Source organism: Eutrigla gurnardus, assembly GCF_963514095.1.
Source record: "Eutrigla gurnardus genome assembly, chromosome: 10".
In the NCBI taxonomy this organism is placed as follows: Eukaryota; Metazoa; Chordata; class Actinopteri; order Perciformes; family Triglidae; genus Eutrigla; species Eutrigla gurnardus.
This window is the reverse complement of record NC_139924.1, coordinates 24,831,683-24,850,504: the sequence shown is the minus strand read 5'-3', so window position 1 is coordinate 24,850,504 and position 18,822 is coordinate 24,831,683. Positions and strand designations below refer to the sequence as shown.

Below are 18,822 nucleotides of genomic sequence, written 5' to 3'. Positions count from 1 at the left end.
TTTTTGATAAGATCGCAAAAAACAACTTCAGAAAACAATATGTTTTAATGGCACAGGACTCCAGTCACTGGGGTGCTGTAATTTGTCTGAACTTTAATTCATCTTGTCGTCTGTAGCCATTTTTTTCTCACGCTTAACTAGCCTGATTAAGGTGCCTTTTGAGTGTGAAGCGACATCTATTTCTTTGGATAAAGCCCTAAATTTGTCTCTGCCTGTGAATACGTGAAAAACCCCTTTGTGCCTCGGCTGACACTTTACACTGCCTGTTTCCCTGGAAACCTTTAGAGAGGTGAAGGAGAGGACAGCCAAAGTGGAGATCATCTTGGCCTGAAACTGCAGGTAAATCCTCACTAAGGGAGTCCAATTTAAACAGTTTTACCATTAAAATAACTCTTCATAGAGGAATGAAAGGAATCAGCAAAGTCTGACAGATTTCTCCTATTAATCCCCACATTTCCATATGTTCTTCTCAATTGCCCCCAAGTTAAGTTCAGCGTTAATGTGTGGGAGTGTTTTTACATAAATCAATCAATTCGTAAACTTTTAATGAAATAAATCTGCAAGAAAATGTCCTACCTCGAGAACGCAGGTCCCTGGAGCGGTGTTCTCCTTGATGGACACATTGTAGAAGTTTCTCTCAAAAACAGGCTCATTGTCATTTATATCCTGAAGCACAATGTTTACCACAGCAGTGGAGGACAGGGACGGTTTCCCTCCGTCTGTGGCCACCACAGTGATACTGGGATTGGGGTTCTTTTCATAATCCAGCTGGGAGAGAGTGGTGATAATCCCCGTAACGGAGTCTATACTGAACCAGTTGGAGTAAGCCCCTCGGTCTTGCAGGATGCCATAGTTAATGTCCCCATTGGGCCCCTGGTCTTTGTCTCGAGCTGTCACCTGTAACACAAAGCTCCCCGGAAACACCACTTCAGGGATCACCTGCCGGTACACTGGCTGGTCAAACAGAGGGGGGTTGTCATTGATGTCAATCACCTGGATGACGAAGGAGGACTCCGCCCTAAGAGGAGGCGTGCCCGAGTCTGTTGCCATCACCCTCAGCTCATAGGTGTCTCTCTCCTCCCTGTCCAGAATGCGGTCCACACATATCAGATAGATGATGCTATCCTTCGTGGTCAAGGCAAACTTTCCATCTCCTCCCTCTAGCGACACATTGACGTTGGAGTACTCCCCATAGTCTGGGTCAGTGACTGAGATCCTGGCGACATACTGGCCTGGGTGTGCACCTTCCGAGACTCTGGGCGATCCATCCTCACTGAGAAAGATGATGGTCATGGTGGGCTGGTTGTCGTTGTAGTCTCTGACGTGGATGGTGACAAACGCATTGGTCACCTCTGGCTGGGTTGCGTTGTCTTGGGCCTGGACCACCAGCTCGTGGACTCTCCTCATCTCAAAATCCAGCGGCTTGTTAAGCGTGATGATGCCGGTGCGAGAGTCAATGACAAAGTAGCGGTCCGGGTCACTTTGTCTCCTGTTGATTTCATACAGCACCATCCCATTGTCTCCTTCATCAGCATCTGTGGCAAACACCTGCAGGATGTTGCTTCCTGGCTGAAGGTTTTCGGATATTATGGCATGGTAGCGGCTCTGGTTGAAAATGGGAGCGTTGTCATTGATGTCTTGTACAGTAATATCTAATGTCATCTGATCAGTCCCTTTGGGGGAACCACCATCAAAGGCCTCCAGAGATAAAGTGTAGGTGGATCTTTTCTCTCTGTCTAGAATGGCATTGACCGCCAAGTCCAGATAGAGAACCTCATTGCTTCCCCTCCTGGTCTCCAAGGTGAATGCCTGGCCAACATTTCCATCCTTGATAAGGTAACCCTGTGTTGTTAACTGGCCTTTATCAGCATCAACAGCTGGCTCAAGAGGAAATCTGGTGCCCAAGGCTGTCTGCTCAGGGATTTTAAACGTGACCCGTTTTCTCGGGAACGTCGGGACGTGGTCATTGATGTCATTCACCTTGATGGTCACCTCCACGGTCACACCTGTCATGGTGACTGCAATGAAGTTGTACCGATCCCTCAGTTCCCTGTCCAGTACCTTGGCGGTTTTAATAATGCCCGTGCTCTCATCTATGTCCAAATCACTACCCACGCCCGTGCCCTCATGGTCAGAGATGAAGTACAGCGATGCCGTGATGCCAGGAGGAAGTCCTGCACTGATGTCACCTACAATAGTGCCTGCAGGCTGTTCCTCATCTAGCTGTAACTCCAGGGTCCCCAGGACCACAGGTGAATGGACTGTTACAAGCTCCAAGGCCACATACACCATTAGCACTATCCTTCTGTTCCACCAGCCCTCACGGTGCAACGGGTCCATTATAGACTTCCCAAAACCCTTGGCAGCTGTCTTCATTTTGGCTCCTTCTTTTTAAACCTGGAGACACAGAAAGAGGAAAAGCTGAGCAATATCAAAACCAGACAACAGCAGAAACTAAGAAAAAGTGTATTATTTCTGCGTGAAAATACAGAGAAAGTTAGTTTAAGAAAAATAAAAATACGCTTTGAACACTTTACCATATGTTTTATGGGCTCTGTTCCCAACCACAGAACATGCAATACAGCCTGCACATAACATTCTCCTATAATTCTTCATTCACCTAATAAGTCAACACCTTGTTCCTCCTACATACCAGAACGCTCTCCTTTGCTAAACAAACATCAAAGCCACAGGCTGCAGCATACTACCTCAGACGGGGAGTATTTGGCTGTGGCTATTCAACAAATGTAGAATAAAAAAATGCAGAAATCCCAGTGTGTTCACCATAGTACTACACTCTCATGTTTGTCCTGGATTTCATATTTATGTGTGCTACCACATGTAGCTCTCATGGAGTGAGCAGTTTTGAAACGCTGATCCAAGAACCATTTAAAGTAAAACTCCTATCAAGCAAACATGTCTATCTTTCAATACTTCTGAGAATCAAATTCAAGAATCATGTGTTAATTCAAGGTGGGGAATATTCAACCATCAATATTTAAATATTGGATTTCCTTGTAATAATAGGCACACTCTGGCAATGGATCCACACCACTGGGTTGGATCTGTAATTGAGACTGAGAGACACTTTGGAGCAAAGCGGAGATTTGTCACCACCTGCATAATAATCCAAAACCACCGTGTGTCTGGCACATAGGAAATCACTGAGTATTTTTCATTAAGTGAAGAGAGCAGCTTCCAATTGTCAGTGGTTCTGTCTAAACGTGTGTAATTATAACTCATTTGACTTGCTGGAGGAGTCTATCTAGCTTTCATGTTGAGGGATTATATACAGAATGCACATTAGACTGTATTGTAGACAGGAATCGTCTTCAAGGCTCCCCCCAGTGGTTTAACTAATACCTGCAAGGAAACATTCACAAAACATCTGTGTGTGTGTGTGTGTTTGGTGTGTGTGTGTGTGTGTGTGTGCACCCACACTAAATGCCTCCCATGTGTGCATAGACGCAGTGTGGCGATCCGTCTCAGCCGTAGTGGTGACAGTGCGTTTGAGCGACAGAGCAGTACAGCAGAGTTAAAGGGCTCCATGCAGTCTACCTCGCTCCCCTTTTCTGGCTCTGCAGCATTGTAATTGAGGGCTGCTGGAAGTTGGCCATGAGCTCACAAGATCCAGAGCCTAATTTCCTTCTTCCATGATTCAGAGCTCACGACACTTTAGATGCTGACTTTAACGTTATTAATTGGTTTGCATTCAACTTCGAGAGTAGTGTTGACACATTGGACATTAGGACTACTACGAAATATTCCATGAAAATCAGTGCTGTTTTTATATTTTCTTTGTTACTAGTTCAAGATCATTTAAACAATTAGGGATGAATATGAACTCAATTTGCTGCATTCATTCCTAATTCGTATTACTTTCAAACAGATTATACTTGCAAATCAATGGGCCTTAAAGGAAATAAGTCACCATTACATGCCATACTTTGGGATGCTTTTTGATTGTTGTGTTTGGCCAAAACATGAGCACATCCATGACAGCCTGAAAATCTTGACAGCACTTGAACTTTAAAATCCCGGTATTGATTTACTTTACCACAACACTGGGGATGCACTTTTACAAAGCCTTCTCCGAAGCGCAAAAGGATAGCTTTTCAAGGCCAACATTTTTGTCCAAATGCCACAACTGAAATAATGCACTTTCTGGTTGAGCTACAGTGGAGGACCTCTGCAGAGCCGAGCAGCCTAATGGATGTAGCAGACGCAGCCGGGTAGGCTAATTGCACAATATCAGGCTAAGAAGGACATATGGTTTTAAAAGGTTGAGTTTGAAGTTAAAGAGAAATGTCTGCACTTTAAAGCAAAGACATTCACAAAAAAATGACAAATACTGTCACCCATCCCAGCCGGACCACTAGCACAGAGTTTGGTGTCTGAAAGTTAATGGCAAGTCAGGATATAAAAGGTATTAATACATAGAGCTTCAGGGAACATTTATTTTATTTACCCATCGTTATTTTAGGCTTTCTAAAACTGGTACATGTGCTTACACATATATCTCATTGTTAGCAATAACTACAACATTGACCCACTTTCTTTTAAATCCTCAAAACCAAGTCAACCAACCAAATCCAGGGGTTCTAGGATTTACATGAAGAATGAAACCTATGTTTGAATACAGTTTGGGCACTTTCCTAGCATTACTGGAATCAAACCCCTGGCAGCAGTGACTGAGGGGCACATCAGGGCTGCAGTTCTACATTTCCACTGTGGGCTGCATCATGTTTGGCAACATTTGTCAGATATTCATTTCTCATGGTAGTTTGACATTTATTCGCTTATTTGTTTTTTCTTATGGAGACAGTTGTCTTTCACTAGAGGGTCAAGAAAAGCTACCCTTTGGTTGGTAAAACCTACAACCTTACATGAGCCAATACAAGGACACCAAACCTCTCATGGAATATATAAATAAGTAGATATTGGGGAAAAATATCCTGATAAACATCTTAATTAATACATTAGTTTTGCTACAGATCAAACTGGCCATGTCTTATCATTTCATCTGAGAAGACATATCTTGGGGATATTGAATTATCAATGCTTATCTTATCTGAATATCTGATCCACAGGGATACAAACCAAACAATGGTTTAAAATCTAGCCAATTCATCAAAATGCTGACTCCAAAAAAACAGTACATCATCTGCACCACTTTAATTAACACAACAAAACCATTTTCGCCGAACAACAGGCCAAGAGGGACAACTACAGCGACAGACTATGAGCTCCTAATTCCATGTCATGATTCCAGTTAACTCAAAGAAAACTTCTGAGGTTTCAAGAACATGCCAGGCTGCCTGAGGCTCAGTGGAGCCATAATGGAAACCACAGACAGAACTGCAGATTGACTGGACATGAGGATGACAGGCTTAGCACAAAGCAAACTAAAAAGCCCTGAATGTTTGCCAGACTATTGCCTATCACAAGTGCAGCATTTCTGTCCCCTGCATTAGTCTTTAAAACGCCAGTCCCTCGGCATGTAAAAAGGCCAGGAAAAGCCATCACAGGCCTCAGATACATGCACGTCCCGGCCATAACAAACACAGTATTGGGAAAACACACCAGTTACTTTTTTCACAATGAATTTCTGAGGATCCGTGAAGGATGATCTCTTTCCCACAGCAAGAGCAGCATGGGTTGATTCAGCTGTTTGTGTAAGATGTTCCAGATAAAAAAAACACACACCTATGTCTTTGAAGATGACACCATTTGATATTGCGTTGGGGGTACTAGTGGTTGCATCATTAAAAACACATGTGCATCGAGTTACAGTAGCATGGGTGCAAGGAGAGTTTGGGCAACGGTACAAAAACTAAGGTCCATATGTGGACAGTCACATAAATAAGTCTAAAACAGGTGGGATTTACAAAGTTGAAGGTTTCCTGCTTTCAGCATTGGTATAGATTATTTATTTAAGGAGTCAGACTCTGCTTACACATGAGAAAACAAAGACATGACATGGCATGACAACCTCAAACACCATGGTTGATGTACACTTGAATTATTTCACCGATGACGACACTGCAAGGAGGGGAGTTCAACCGCAGTGACTGCAGCGAGGCAACTTCCAGAAACGCAAGGCAGCAAAGAAACTCAGGGGGGTGTCGGTGTGGCCGTCCTGGGAGAAACATGGCTTGTGTTTTTCATTCCTTTTTAGGAGTCTGGAGCTTCATCAACAGCACATGCAAGCTACAAAGACGAGACCAGTGAGGATTACTTCATGCACTGCACCAAGGGTTTATGACATAATCCTCGGATTGTCATAAAAGCTGTGGAGGTCCACATTGTGGTGGTTTTATCCATCGGCGCTGCTTTTTTTGGTTTGTTTGTTTGTTTTCTCTGTGACTTGTAATGTATAACTCAACCCACACAAAGTCTTAACAATGGCACACATTAGAATGACGCTCATGGCAAATGTCAGTAAAACTTTAAAATGGCCCAAAATAAGCATATGGATGGATAATTGCATAGATGGGTGGATGGGTGAAAACACTGACAATTATATTTAAAAAAGCTTTAGTTGTATGGATTGTGCTGGCCTGGGATCTGGGAGGCTGGCAGCAACAATGCAACTGGGAATTTGCTAATTTAACAATTGTAGAGGTGGCACTTAAATTCAACTAAAAGCAGAGTCCCATTGAGCTCCTCGAAGTGATGACTGGTAGGGAGTAGAAAAAGAAAGGAGGAGCATGCACTACTTTGTGTCGAAAGTTTAAAAAAAAAAAAAAGGCTGCATAATTACGCAGCTGCACCATGGCAACCATTACACTCAACTAAAGTGCGCGGTGATGGGATCCAGTGGAGACTTAATTTATTTATTAATTGAGGGAAAGGAACACCTATTCACGGTCAATGAACACACGTCTGCCTGCACAATAACTGTGCCGACATGTGGGTAATCATTTGGTATGTGTTCCAGTGGAGGACGAGGCAGGCACAAAGGCTCAGCAGCAGCAGCAGCAGCAGCAGCAGCAGCAGAACCCGGGGGACAATGGGAGAGCTCCGTAGGTTGACCAATCTCGAGAGGAATGTCTCAGAGGGGTTAAAAGAAAGTGCGACCTGACATGCTGTTAAAATATTTGGCAGCTCTTCAAAGTCTGCGCACAGGCTGAGCGTGTTGCGCAGCGCTACTTCAAAAAAAACTGTAATGCGCACATGGAAGAAGATTTCATGCTGCAACTTAAGATCTGCCTTTTATACTTGATCAAGCGTCTGTGCGTGCAGAAGATAGAGGATTAAAGCTGCAGTTAATTCATAAATTCTTAAAATCAACTTTGCATGAACATGTATACATGAATGAGTATTTTAAATGTTAATGGACGAAGTGACTGTCCATAATAAGAACTACAGAGAACGTCTTTTGACTTTGACGTATCGCTCCGCTAGAAGTGGAGCGCAGCAGCAGGAGACCAGCGAGTTGTAAAGTGTCTTAAAACATTAAACAAGCCAAAAAAGAAAAAGTGAGGTTGTCGTGCACTGATGGACTACGTTATACTACTAGCAGCTGTGATGGATACTCACATTCATCTGTTGCTCTGCTGCGTTGAAGAGACGACGAGGCGACGTTCAGGATATCCAGATTCCTCTCACTATTCCTTTATCAAGTCCAAAGTGAAAGTTACATCCATCTCAGGACTTGTATCCTCCGCCGGTGATCGTAGAGAGATTCCCACCTCGTTGCACACAATGCGTTTTCTTTGATTTAGTTTTTTTTTTCCTTCCAAACGAAACGATCCAAAGTCAAATAGCAAACTTGCGCCTGGTGCAACTTTCCCGTCGCCCTCTTCCAGTAGATCAACTTATCGGCATCCAGAGTGTGTGTGTCTGCCGCTGCAGCACGCTGACTGCAACCAAACAGTGTGTGGCTGAGCAGTGGACGTCCCTCTGCAAATCTAATTTATTCAACACGTGACGGACGGAGTGCAACCTCCTGCTCCAATCTTCTGGAGTGCTGTTGCTGCTGTTGCTGTTGCTGCTGTTGCTGTTGCTGCTGCTGCTGCTGCTGCCACAAGGAGCCACACCGACTGCAGAGACGGCCAGGTTATTGCTGAACTTTGGTGCCACCATCCTATGCAAAAGGGAAGTGTCAATAAGTAATCTGACTTGCAGTGCTGCAGAGTTGCTGCACACCTTTCAATAATCTGGTGTGACAAATGTTTCAAACACATTGTCCAAAATGTGTGTACGTATGCGTGCATATGGAAACACATTTCTGTGTTTTTTTTCTTCTGTGGAGTACAATATTGAATGATTTTCAAGAAAAAGAAATGTGATAGAAAAAAAGATATCTTCAAAAAATATATATTCAGTTGCTTATACCTTCAGGCTCTTGGGCGCCATAGTGCGACTCGGTATATACAGTATCCACCTTCATGTGATACTTTTGACAAAACAACCTCAAAAAACCTCAGCATCAGAAGGAAGTTAGCTAACAGACAGACTTTCTCCTTTAGATGTTGGAAGCCAAGAAACCTCCTGGGCATATCTTTCATCTAAGTCTAGAGAAGAGACATTGCCCCTAACAATTCTTCACATTTTGTGACTCCATAGCTTGCATGTCACGTCAACACCCGAGACGAGCTCGGCTTTTATCTCTAATAATGCTGGATTCATTATCCCGTTTCACTTTATTGTCAATCAATGAGCTCTGAAAGTTATTACTGCCTCGTCGCTTTGCATTTAAAAGTTATAGACGAGAAAAACAGAGGGCGACTGCTGTGTCAACAATCATATTTATTATGAAGAAACAGTTGACATAAGTGGAGTGAATGCATGCAATGATCATCTTGCTTTTATTGACTGTTTTTTGTAGCTTTATTGATCTTTGTTGTTATCATCATTTAAAAAAAACATGTTTTTAAAAAAATTGACATATTTGGCAAATAAATGTACATGATTTATGTTCAAATTAAATTAGTCACATACAGTCACAGTATACTCATTTTATTTCTGCTGATTAATCAAATAAAACTTTTGAAAAGTAAAAAGTTTGGTACATGTCATCCCTAACAGAACTGAATGCTTTTTGCTGGCTAAACCTTTTTCCAAGCAACCTAATTCTGTCTCCCTCTCACTATGAGCTGCTACAGAACAGTAGAGTGGTGGAAGCTACTCATTATAACTGTGACAGCAGAGCAGAGGAGTCACACAGACATGCACACATGCCAACCCACACATATTCACATATTCACAAAATTAGACATTCATTCACATTCATATTTGCTAAGTCAGAATATCATACAGTGTTATCTCTGCAGAGTTGTATATATCCCTATTATGTTAATGTCACTTCTGCCAATTAAACAGCTTGTTGTACACAAAAGAATGCTTAGAGATTGCATAAAATGAATTATATAGACAAAGCTGTGGAGTCACCTAATAAATACAAGCCTATACTACGATGTGGAGTTCTAAAGAAAAACAAACAACTTTTCAAATCTCTTCTTAGATAACACGTAGAGCCGTTTCATATTCCAACTTTCATTTCCAGTTTTGACTTATACTCACTATCTGTGTCATCCGTCACTGTGCATTGGATATGCAAAGAAAACAATACATTCCTTGCCTTATCATGATGCCTGTTGACAAGAAAACGGATCGTCAAATATCCTTTGGACAGTTTACTAATCAGACAACATATTCACTCGACAGGATTGCCTTTTCTCACTAACCCATGATAAAGAAGATGTACTGAAACTAAATGTAAAAATGTCAACCTGATGCATTAGTGTTTGGTTTTACAAAACAACGACAAGCAGATTAGGTATTGTACTGTGGATAAATTGCGTCAAAACATCAGAGGAGCATCTGTTACTGATTTGGCATCAGTATTTTAGTTTCATGCAAAAATACAACTTTGCTTTCAAGCTCAGATTTTGCTCATGCATTTTAACACTTAATCTGCATTGATTTAGTCTACACCCAAAGGCCTTTCACACTTCAATTTGTTTTTCCATGTAATCTTCCCATGTATAAGACGGTCCGATGAAGAGATTCTACTGATTTCAGTGCCTTATCCTCCCCGAGTTCATCTTCACTGCCTCTGTGAGTCATAGGAGACCCTGAACTTAAAAAAATGCAATTTTACTTTGAGGTTAGTCGCTGTCCACATCACAAGTCTTAGTGGTTTTCTGAATTTTACTGCGATGGCTATTTTAGTCACATTTGACCAACGGAACCACAGAGCTCGGCTCCTTTAGTCGTGCTGAAAGTCCATAGAAGAAATAATGACCAGATTGAGTTTAATCAAGATTAAAGTTAAGTGTGGGACAGGCCGCTTTGCTAGATTAGTTAATGAAATGAGATTAAGTAGGTAATTAAAGAGCTGGCCATGCATAATACAGTGGGACTCTGAATAGGATCCCTCCCCTCCCGACCTATTATCTACCTTAGTGTTAGGGAGTAAAATCCTGATTATGATTTTGTTGAGACCTCTTTCTTATCACTGAATTAGTATTTGCTTATGTACAGCAGTTGACCCACAGATCACTGTGTTGTGTTTGTTACACTCACAGGGTTTGTATTGTTTGCAAGTGTGCCTTAGGCAACAGCAACAAAGAACTTTGAATGTTTCTATGAATATTAAGTTTATCAAGACTTGGAAAACAAAGTTATAGAAGCATTTTATGATCTCAGCCCTTTGGGCTAATTCACAATATATAGTGAATATATTGGCTTCAGTTTATTATCATTTATTGCAATAATCAAATGAATACAATAGCAATGTGTTAAAAACATTGGAGCATTTAAACCAAACGAGCATGCGTTTTATTTCTCAACATGCTCAACTGGATTTGTTTCTTAAATGTAAATATTCTGTGAGCCAGACCTCAGTAAAATCCACTGATCCCAACTTGCTGCTGGAGCTACTAGAGCCTGATCAAAACACAATGGACGTCTCGGTTTGAGTTGCAGGCTTTAGTTAGCTGTGTTTCCATGGGGGAGAGTGACTATTTGATGGAGAAACCAGAGTGGTGTTTCTGGGGGGGTTGGGCATGCTTCAGCAGAAGTCTAATGTGGACCTCTATTGAGACAAAACACTAACCAGAAGCACTACTGGAACCATTTCCTCCAGATTCCTGTGCATTTGAGGAAATATGAGCTTTGGTTTATTGAATGTTACTTTTGCGAGCGTGTGCTTCACATGCTTGATGAATGAGACGACCTGAGATCAGTTCTTCATCGAGTTAAAGAGTATTTTCAGTTGCAATGTATTAAAGCATACTTATACAGTAGAGTTTTGCAGTGTGTGTGTTGTGTGTTGTAGACTTACACTGTGTGATCCTTTCCAAAGGGTATTAGATATTAAGTGCACAGGTGGTTTTCATTTGGTTAAGAACAATTCTGGGAGTTCTAGCTCTTTGTCATCTTCTGGTTGATGTTGGTGTAAAAGCTCCTTTATAGGTTTCTGTTTAGTGTTGCCACTGCCTGACTCCCGGACTCCAACAACGGCAATGATAAATCTTTCATGTGCCGAACAAAAAATAATCAAAATTCTGTGTGATACCTTAGCCTGGACCCTGAAATCAAGGACCATAGACTCATTAGTTATCATTAACCAATAGAATATTGATATTCTGTAGGATGAAAACAGGGGATATCCACTCTCTCTCTCTCTCTCTCTATCGGGAGCTTTTACTATTTAAAATGAATATAAATGACTCTATTTGTATCGCGTATTTGTAAGGAAACATCCAAACATATAAATATGTAACATTCTTTATCCTTCAAATTCCATTGCTTCTATCTGCCCGGGGCAACGTTCGGGCTGTCGACTGTGAATTCTTTCGAAATAATACACTATCAATCACGCAGTCCTGCACGTTGTTCTCCTGCAGGACGAAATTCCTGGGACATTGTAGCGAGTCAAAGTAATTCTGATGGAGATCACTTTTATTCTTCAGGAATGCATTCTGTTGTTTAGAGAAGGAATGCACAGCATTGAGAGGGATGCCCTGGAATTCACAAAACAATTAAATTGTTCATGCAAACATTTCTTTGATGAAAGAAAAACTAATCCCATTACTCCACACTTCACAATGGTGTCACTTGAGAAAGTTTAGAAATTGTTGACTCTACGTGGTCCGCAGCTTTGAAACAAACCTGAGCAGTGATCCTCGGCATTGAAGAACGATCACTATCAGGGTCAGCAGAGAGCAACCTGGGCAAATTCCTCCTTCTCTTCAGCCTCACTGAACTCTTACAACTGCATGTCCCGACCACACAGGTCACAACCGACACAACGGAAGGAGCTCATTCAAATCATCACACGGATGGGGTGACAGAATAAACTCGAATGATATATTAATGTGGGAACTATTTTTCTCTGCCATGAGTCGGTTGATGTGATCATTTACTTTGGCAGATGTGAAGCTTTCAGTTGGTTCCACAGGAAACATAAATGACCCACACCCTCCTATCACCAATAAATTATATCCCTGTATTTATGGAAAAGGGAGCAAATGTCATCTTGTTTCACAATTTCCTCAGAACTTGTTAATCAGCATCATCACAGAAAATCAAAACTGAAATAAAGATTAAGACTTATAGGGGGAACATGTCCATTTATAGTTCAAATCAGGCCAAAATGTGGAAGCAGATGTAATACAAACATGGTTCAGTCTCATTATGATGCACATCAACTAGAGGTTTGTAAGGTTTCTCCAGCACAGCTTTTCTTATTAAAGATATCAGCATGCCTTTATTTATTTTTATTTTACACTGTGCTGCACTATACTTTAAAAAAAAGGATATATGTGCAAGGAATCTTGTTTTGCCAGTTACGTATTTGGGGCTCAAGGCTGCCAACTTCACCAACAATTTGTCACATGACCCATATGGTCATGGTCATGAGCAAACATTTACATAACAAGAAACAGTTCCTTATCGAGATGTAAATAAAAAACAGCTTTCTGAATAATGTGCATAAATCAGTTCAAAACATAAATCCTGCTGCTCAAAGCAAGAAAAACATTTTGCCAACCCCAACGCGGAAGCTGTAGATCGTCATATTGTTTTGCATGGTTTCAGTGCAGGAAACAGATTTGCCTCATGTTGCCTCAGTCAGCACACAACTATTTGCGATGTAAAGTTAAAGTGGAGTAATAAAGTCGCTCTCCCTCTGTGTGTGTTGTAATCTGAGCTTCTCCCTGCTTTGCTGACATAGCCGGGCCGGCTGCTGTTTGTGCATTATGCTAGCATAATACAGGGAACGATAATGTCCCAACTGGGGCCGTTGTCGCAGAAGCATTAAACACACAAAATCAGAAAAAGGAAGAGGCTGGCATCTTATCTGGCACTTTTATGCTCTTGAGTGATTAATATAACTGTCCATAAAAAAAACATATGACTCTCTATGGGCTTCAATGTCTCTGCTGGATTCCTCCTTGGGGCAAAGCCTTCAAATTATAAAGACTTATATCTTGAATTGGCCAGACTCAGCTGTTGAATGTACGAATCTTACCACATATTCATACAATCATCCTGTGAGAAGCTCAGGAATATAGTGACATCAAAGGGCAATAACACACAGCTGTGACCGTCGACATCCATTTTCTGAAGCCTGGACAGCTGGTCAGTTTTGATCTATGACTTGAAATCACCCAAGTGAAAACTGCTATAGCATGCAATGTGTCCTGTTGTGTAAAATAAGTCTATCTTGGGAAACATAATAAATGCTTGTCATGAGTTTAGGAACAAAGCTAAATAGTAAAGCCATATAAATCCTTAGCACACCCGAGAAGAGGGATGGAGTATAAAGGTGATGGGGAGTAAATCTCATATATAAATGGCCCATGGGCAGATCCTACAGCACCATGTCATGTTTCAGTGTTAGTCATGCACAGATGTTTGAGGCCAGACCTGCTATGATACTGTCAAAGCCATATGTGCTTTGGTTTGAACAAACACTATAATCAGAAGCACTCTATAAACCAGCTGCTGAGCCCACAACTAAAAATACACAGACAAGGGTTCCCATCAGAAATTATAGATACAGATAAATATAATGGTATAATTATTATTTCATAATTAACCGCATCCTGTTTTTACCCTTTGATGGTTTGCTGAACCCAGATCCTCATCCTGAAGCTGAGGGAGTAATAATTAACAAATGGTGAGGCTGTCTTAAGAGATACAGTGTGATCAAAGAAGGGTTGGGAGAACATTTAGGATGCAAGATGGGAGACAGCCCATGGCTTCTGCATGGCAGGTGGCCAGTCTACCAGTGCAGAAACAGATCTTGAAAGGCTAAAACTTTTTTAATTCAACTGAAAACACAAAACGCACAAATTTTCATTTGGTTTGAAGCTTAATTTTGAATTAATATGCATGCATTTTCCCCCACTAATAATCCACCAAGAAAACAAAACTAATTGCTAAACCAGATTAGAAAGGTCTGTTTGCCCTTCTTCCTGTCTTGTTCAAACAAAGACTGACTGTGGGTTCTACTGGTGACAGACATTAGATAGATCCAGGGGTTTTGTCAAACTGCAATGTAATTGGAAAAAAAGGACAGAAAATCTGAGCAAAGTTAATCATAAAATTAAAAAAATGTTAGTCATAAAATATTTTTTTAAAGAAGATGGAAGGAGGAAACAGCTCAGTTATTTTAACACGAAAGGCTCGTCTTCAAATGATAACTTTTGCGTGCGACCCATGCTAAATCAAGAGGTTATTAATGAAACATCTTGCACTCCCAGAAAAGCCTCTGGGAGATGTATAACTTTTAGCAAAATCATGTATGACATCTGCCAACGTCTTATATCTGGAATAAGGACTCACGAGTAATAAGGGCAGGATTTTACTAACACTCGAGTGGCATCTTCTGACAGATAACCATCCCCTGAGATGAAGTCATTTGGGTACAGACATGGTTTCACTTGGTAGACCACCAGCTGGAGGACGGACTAATGATGGAGAGACAGCAGTATTCCAGACATGGGACCTCAACAATAGGGGATCATCGAAATCCGAGACTAAAAACAAGTGCATATCAAGGGCACTGATGTAATCGTGACCCACAAGTCTTGCAAGAAGACTCTCACTCATCATGCTCACACACTGCAGGGAAAACTTGAGGAAGAGCTATACGCAAAGTAAAAGCCAGTACAAACAGAAGACCTCCCTTTGATGTATAGAACAAAACCATTTCATTCATGAGAATGGGGAGGAGGTATACCTCACTAAACTGTACTTCCGATGTCATGCTCACTGAGCCCGGGCCAAAGATGTTGTTTTAATGGTGTGCAGAGAGGGGGAGCAGGCAGAGACAGCAGAGGGATAGAATAACAGGGTGTAATATCCACCAAAGTGTTTTTCTAATCACCGGGGAGCCTGCAGGAGCGGAAGACTCTCTCCAGACCGTCCCAGGTCTGGTATTGACATCATATCTAGTGCATTAATATGTCAACTCTGCAATCACTAATAGGTGTCTTCATGTCTACGTATCATTAACTACATCTCCACAGTGGATTGTAATGCATCAAGTACAAGACTGGACGCGGACATAAAGCCACTTGTTTTTATGTTCTGTGTCCATCTCTCATTGAATATTGTACCGTATGTGTGAAAAATCATGGTTTTATAGCCAATACTGTCAGAAATATGGAAATTCCTAATAAATAAAATGTGTAATGTATATCAGCTTCCAAACTCATCAATTTCAGCTGTAAACTGTGTATCTTTTGTGTTTCTACTCTATATTTATGAGGGGATAATTGTACTTTTTTCACTTCACTGCATTTGATGGGTGTACTTAGTCACTTTGCATTTAAAATCATTAACATAAAAACATATCCACTCCCACATTGTTTGAACTACCCAACATTATACCAATGAATGGAAATCAGTGCCAGCTGACACATTAATGCATCGACAATTCAACATAAAATGAAAATTTTTATGTTAGTGTCCTACATGGTTCAGCTAATTATGTGCACCAAATGTGTTTTTTGGACTTTTGCTTGCATTTCAGTGATCTGAATGTTTATTCCACGTGGGAGGGCCACAGCATAAAATGAATAAATGAAACAGGTTTGCACTATTCTCGCCTCTATGTCATCAGTAGGTTCAGACTTGGTGATACTCAGTGATTCACTTTCCCCCATTTGGCAAAAAAAAAAACTCTTTTACACTGTTTTTCCAAAAGCATCTCGTAAGCACTGTTTTTAATCAGAGGGCTGAATAGTGACAACCCGCAAACTGGTGGCATATCCCAAAGCACTGAACCTAAACTGGGGTGAATTACAAACATTCTAAATTGAATAGGACTTCAGAAAGCATCCCACTTCTCCTCGTGGTGATGAACAGAAACATCTGTAACTTACATGAGATGATCTCCACATCTGGCCCGAGTCCTGATTGTTTCGGGGGGGTGTGGGCACGCACCAACAGCTGCATCCAACCACTCCCAGATGGTCCTGATAGGCCAAGTGTCTAGCTGTTTGTTAGGCGTGGGGTGATCTTTGATCCTTCCACAGCGTTGGCTGTAGTGTTATCACGAGGAGGGCCTGGGAGGCTCTGAGAGGCACACAACGGAAGCTCAGCAACCCCACAGAAGGACCTGTGGTGCACTGTGGTGAAAACAGGCATGGTAAAGTGCTTTCAGCTGTGGAAAAGAACTCTTTGGAAACTGCCCAGTGTCTCCATCTAGACCCAGTCGCACTACTGGCATCAAGATGGAGGAAGTAAACACATAAGTATAGTATATAACCTTGTGATTTACAGTCGGAAAAGGAAAGAGAAGAGTGTGTAATCTTAAAGTGGGTTTTATATGAAAGGAATGGAAATCTCTGTCATAAAACCTTTTAGAAATATAATAATTCATAAAATATCAATGTTTATGTATTCAGCAAAAAATTATGTTCAACACAATTTCTACACTGACATGCTCTTTCCATCATATATGAGTGCTGAGTAGTGTAGCACATTGTGGCATGGAGGACAGCAATGTCATAAATAACCCTCTTTTTTTCCAAAAGGGAAGAAGTTTGCCGTTCTGTTGACATGATCACTCTGCCTGAGCTACACGTAGCTAGAAGCTCTTTGAACTGATGAACATCCTGCTCCTACATCCCAGGGCTATAACGGCCTGACCATCCTTGTCAGCGCTGTGACAGGCTTTATACACCCACCATTTTTGTTTGAAAGAGAAGTGGTGCACACCAGGCCAGAACTTCAAAAATAAACATGGCATTTATGGACCGGAAAAGGCTTCGCATAGCTATGCCACTCCTGCTTCCTCTCTCATCCAACGAAGCTCGGTTGGTCCTACTGCAAGAGTACTTCAGCAACAGGTCCGAAAAAAGGCAGCAAAGCAGGCTTCTTGCATGCATTAAATCCCCATACCTTGGGTTTAGAGCATGGATCCAAGAGCAATCAATTAACTTCAATCATATTTGATCAAATAAGTGACAACCTATTGACAAAGCCAAGCAAAGTCTCAAAGGTTGGGGGACGGAAATAAAAAGTAAAAAAAGGCTATTTTAAATGTCATAGTCCAACAACAATGAATCTGAAAACTTTACACCACGTCATGGGACACAATCTCAAACCAACCTGAGGTAGATATGGAGAAAGGATCATTTTTAGGTGGGTTTGTTTGTTCTGACTGACTCTCCTGCAAGTGCAATGTAGGTATGATTCAACAGTGCATGTGAAAAAAAATGTATATTAATTTCAACAAGAGTCAAGTAATTTATTTTGCACAGCTCAATATGACAACTCTGGGCAGCTCCCTGGACAGCAGCAGGAATTAGAGGAATCAAGGCACAGAGAAAAGTATAACTGTTATTAGAATACACTCATTGTACAACTACAGTTGTCCATTTTAATCAAGGTGTAAAGATTTATAGAAATTACAAGGAGTTAATAAAGCGGTTCCAATTATTTTTGCATGACTGCATGTAGGAGCTGTGTAATTAATTTGTGAAGGAGTATGAACTCAAATTGAAGCTTTACAATGCCACGCCCTGTCACATCACAAATACAGTGTAGTGTATCCAGCAGAGCCATATTGCTTAGTTTAGGACATTTACTCTTAAAGTAAATGCTCGAAAGTCGTTTTTGGTGGTTTCCATCACCACAGGCAGATGTGTTTTATAGCGGGTGCAGCAGTGAGCTGTAATCAAATCAGAATCCCTAACATCTCAGACAATAGCAGACTGCAGTCCAACCTCACAGTGGATCTTAACTTAATAATATTGTCTTAAGACACGGAGCTTTCTCACTATGACTTAATATACAACATGTTGCACCTGCTTCCAACAGGGATACAAGTCTGATAGTATTTGATTATTTGACCCTCTAGCATAGTCTGGACAGTGACACAGTTCTCAAGCCAAGCTAGGGCGCCCCCTGGTGGTCATGTGACAACTAAACGAGTGTACAGTATATTCTGCAGGACATAAACTGCATGGATTTGACAATGCTGTTCTGTCATATTTTCTAATTAAGCACTGAGAATGACCAGATTAACTACTTGCTTCTCCCTCTTCATGAAGAACTTAAACATAAATTGTCACATATTTAAACAGACTGTAAAACAACATATATGGTCAGCCTGTATGGACAAAAGAATGCAAATATTCAAATGTTTTATAATTGCTTTACTTAACAGCAAGGGCCCTTAAAAGTTAGACATCAACTGTAAGATCTGCTTAGGCAGTGCCTGCAAAGGATCGTCAGAAGAATAACTGAGAAGCGGCTGCACTTTGGTTGTAAACCACACACTCTTCAAATAGGCTACAAAGCTAAACCACAACTATGTCTACATGGTCTCGTGTGTTTTCGTCCAAATGATGC

At 41.2% G+C, this 18,822-nt stretch overlaps 1 protein-coding gene across 1 annotated transcript in view; it reads right to left on the bottom strand.

The window, feature by feature from the left end:
- The window catches only part of LOC311020276 (protocadherin-16-like), a 71,542-nt gene extending 63,888 nt beyond the window's left edge, over positions 1-7,654 (bottom strand). The window contains exons 1-2 of the mRNA XM_084020237.1: positions 7,543-7,654; positions 577-2,397 (exon numbers count right to left, since the gene is read on the bottom strand). Coding sequence (XP_083876363.1) covers positions 577-2,376 — 1,800 coding nt within the window. The 5' untranslated portion in view covers positions 2,377-2,397; positions 7,543-7,654. The remainder of the gene's footprint in view (positions 1-576; positions 2,398-7,542) is intronic.
- Positions 7,655-18,822: the final 11,168 nt, after the last annotated feature.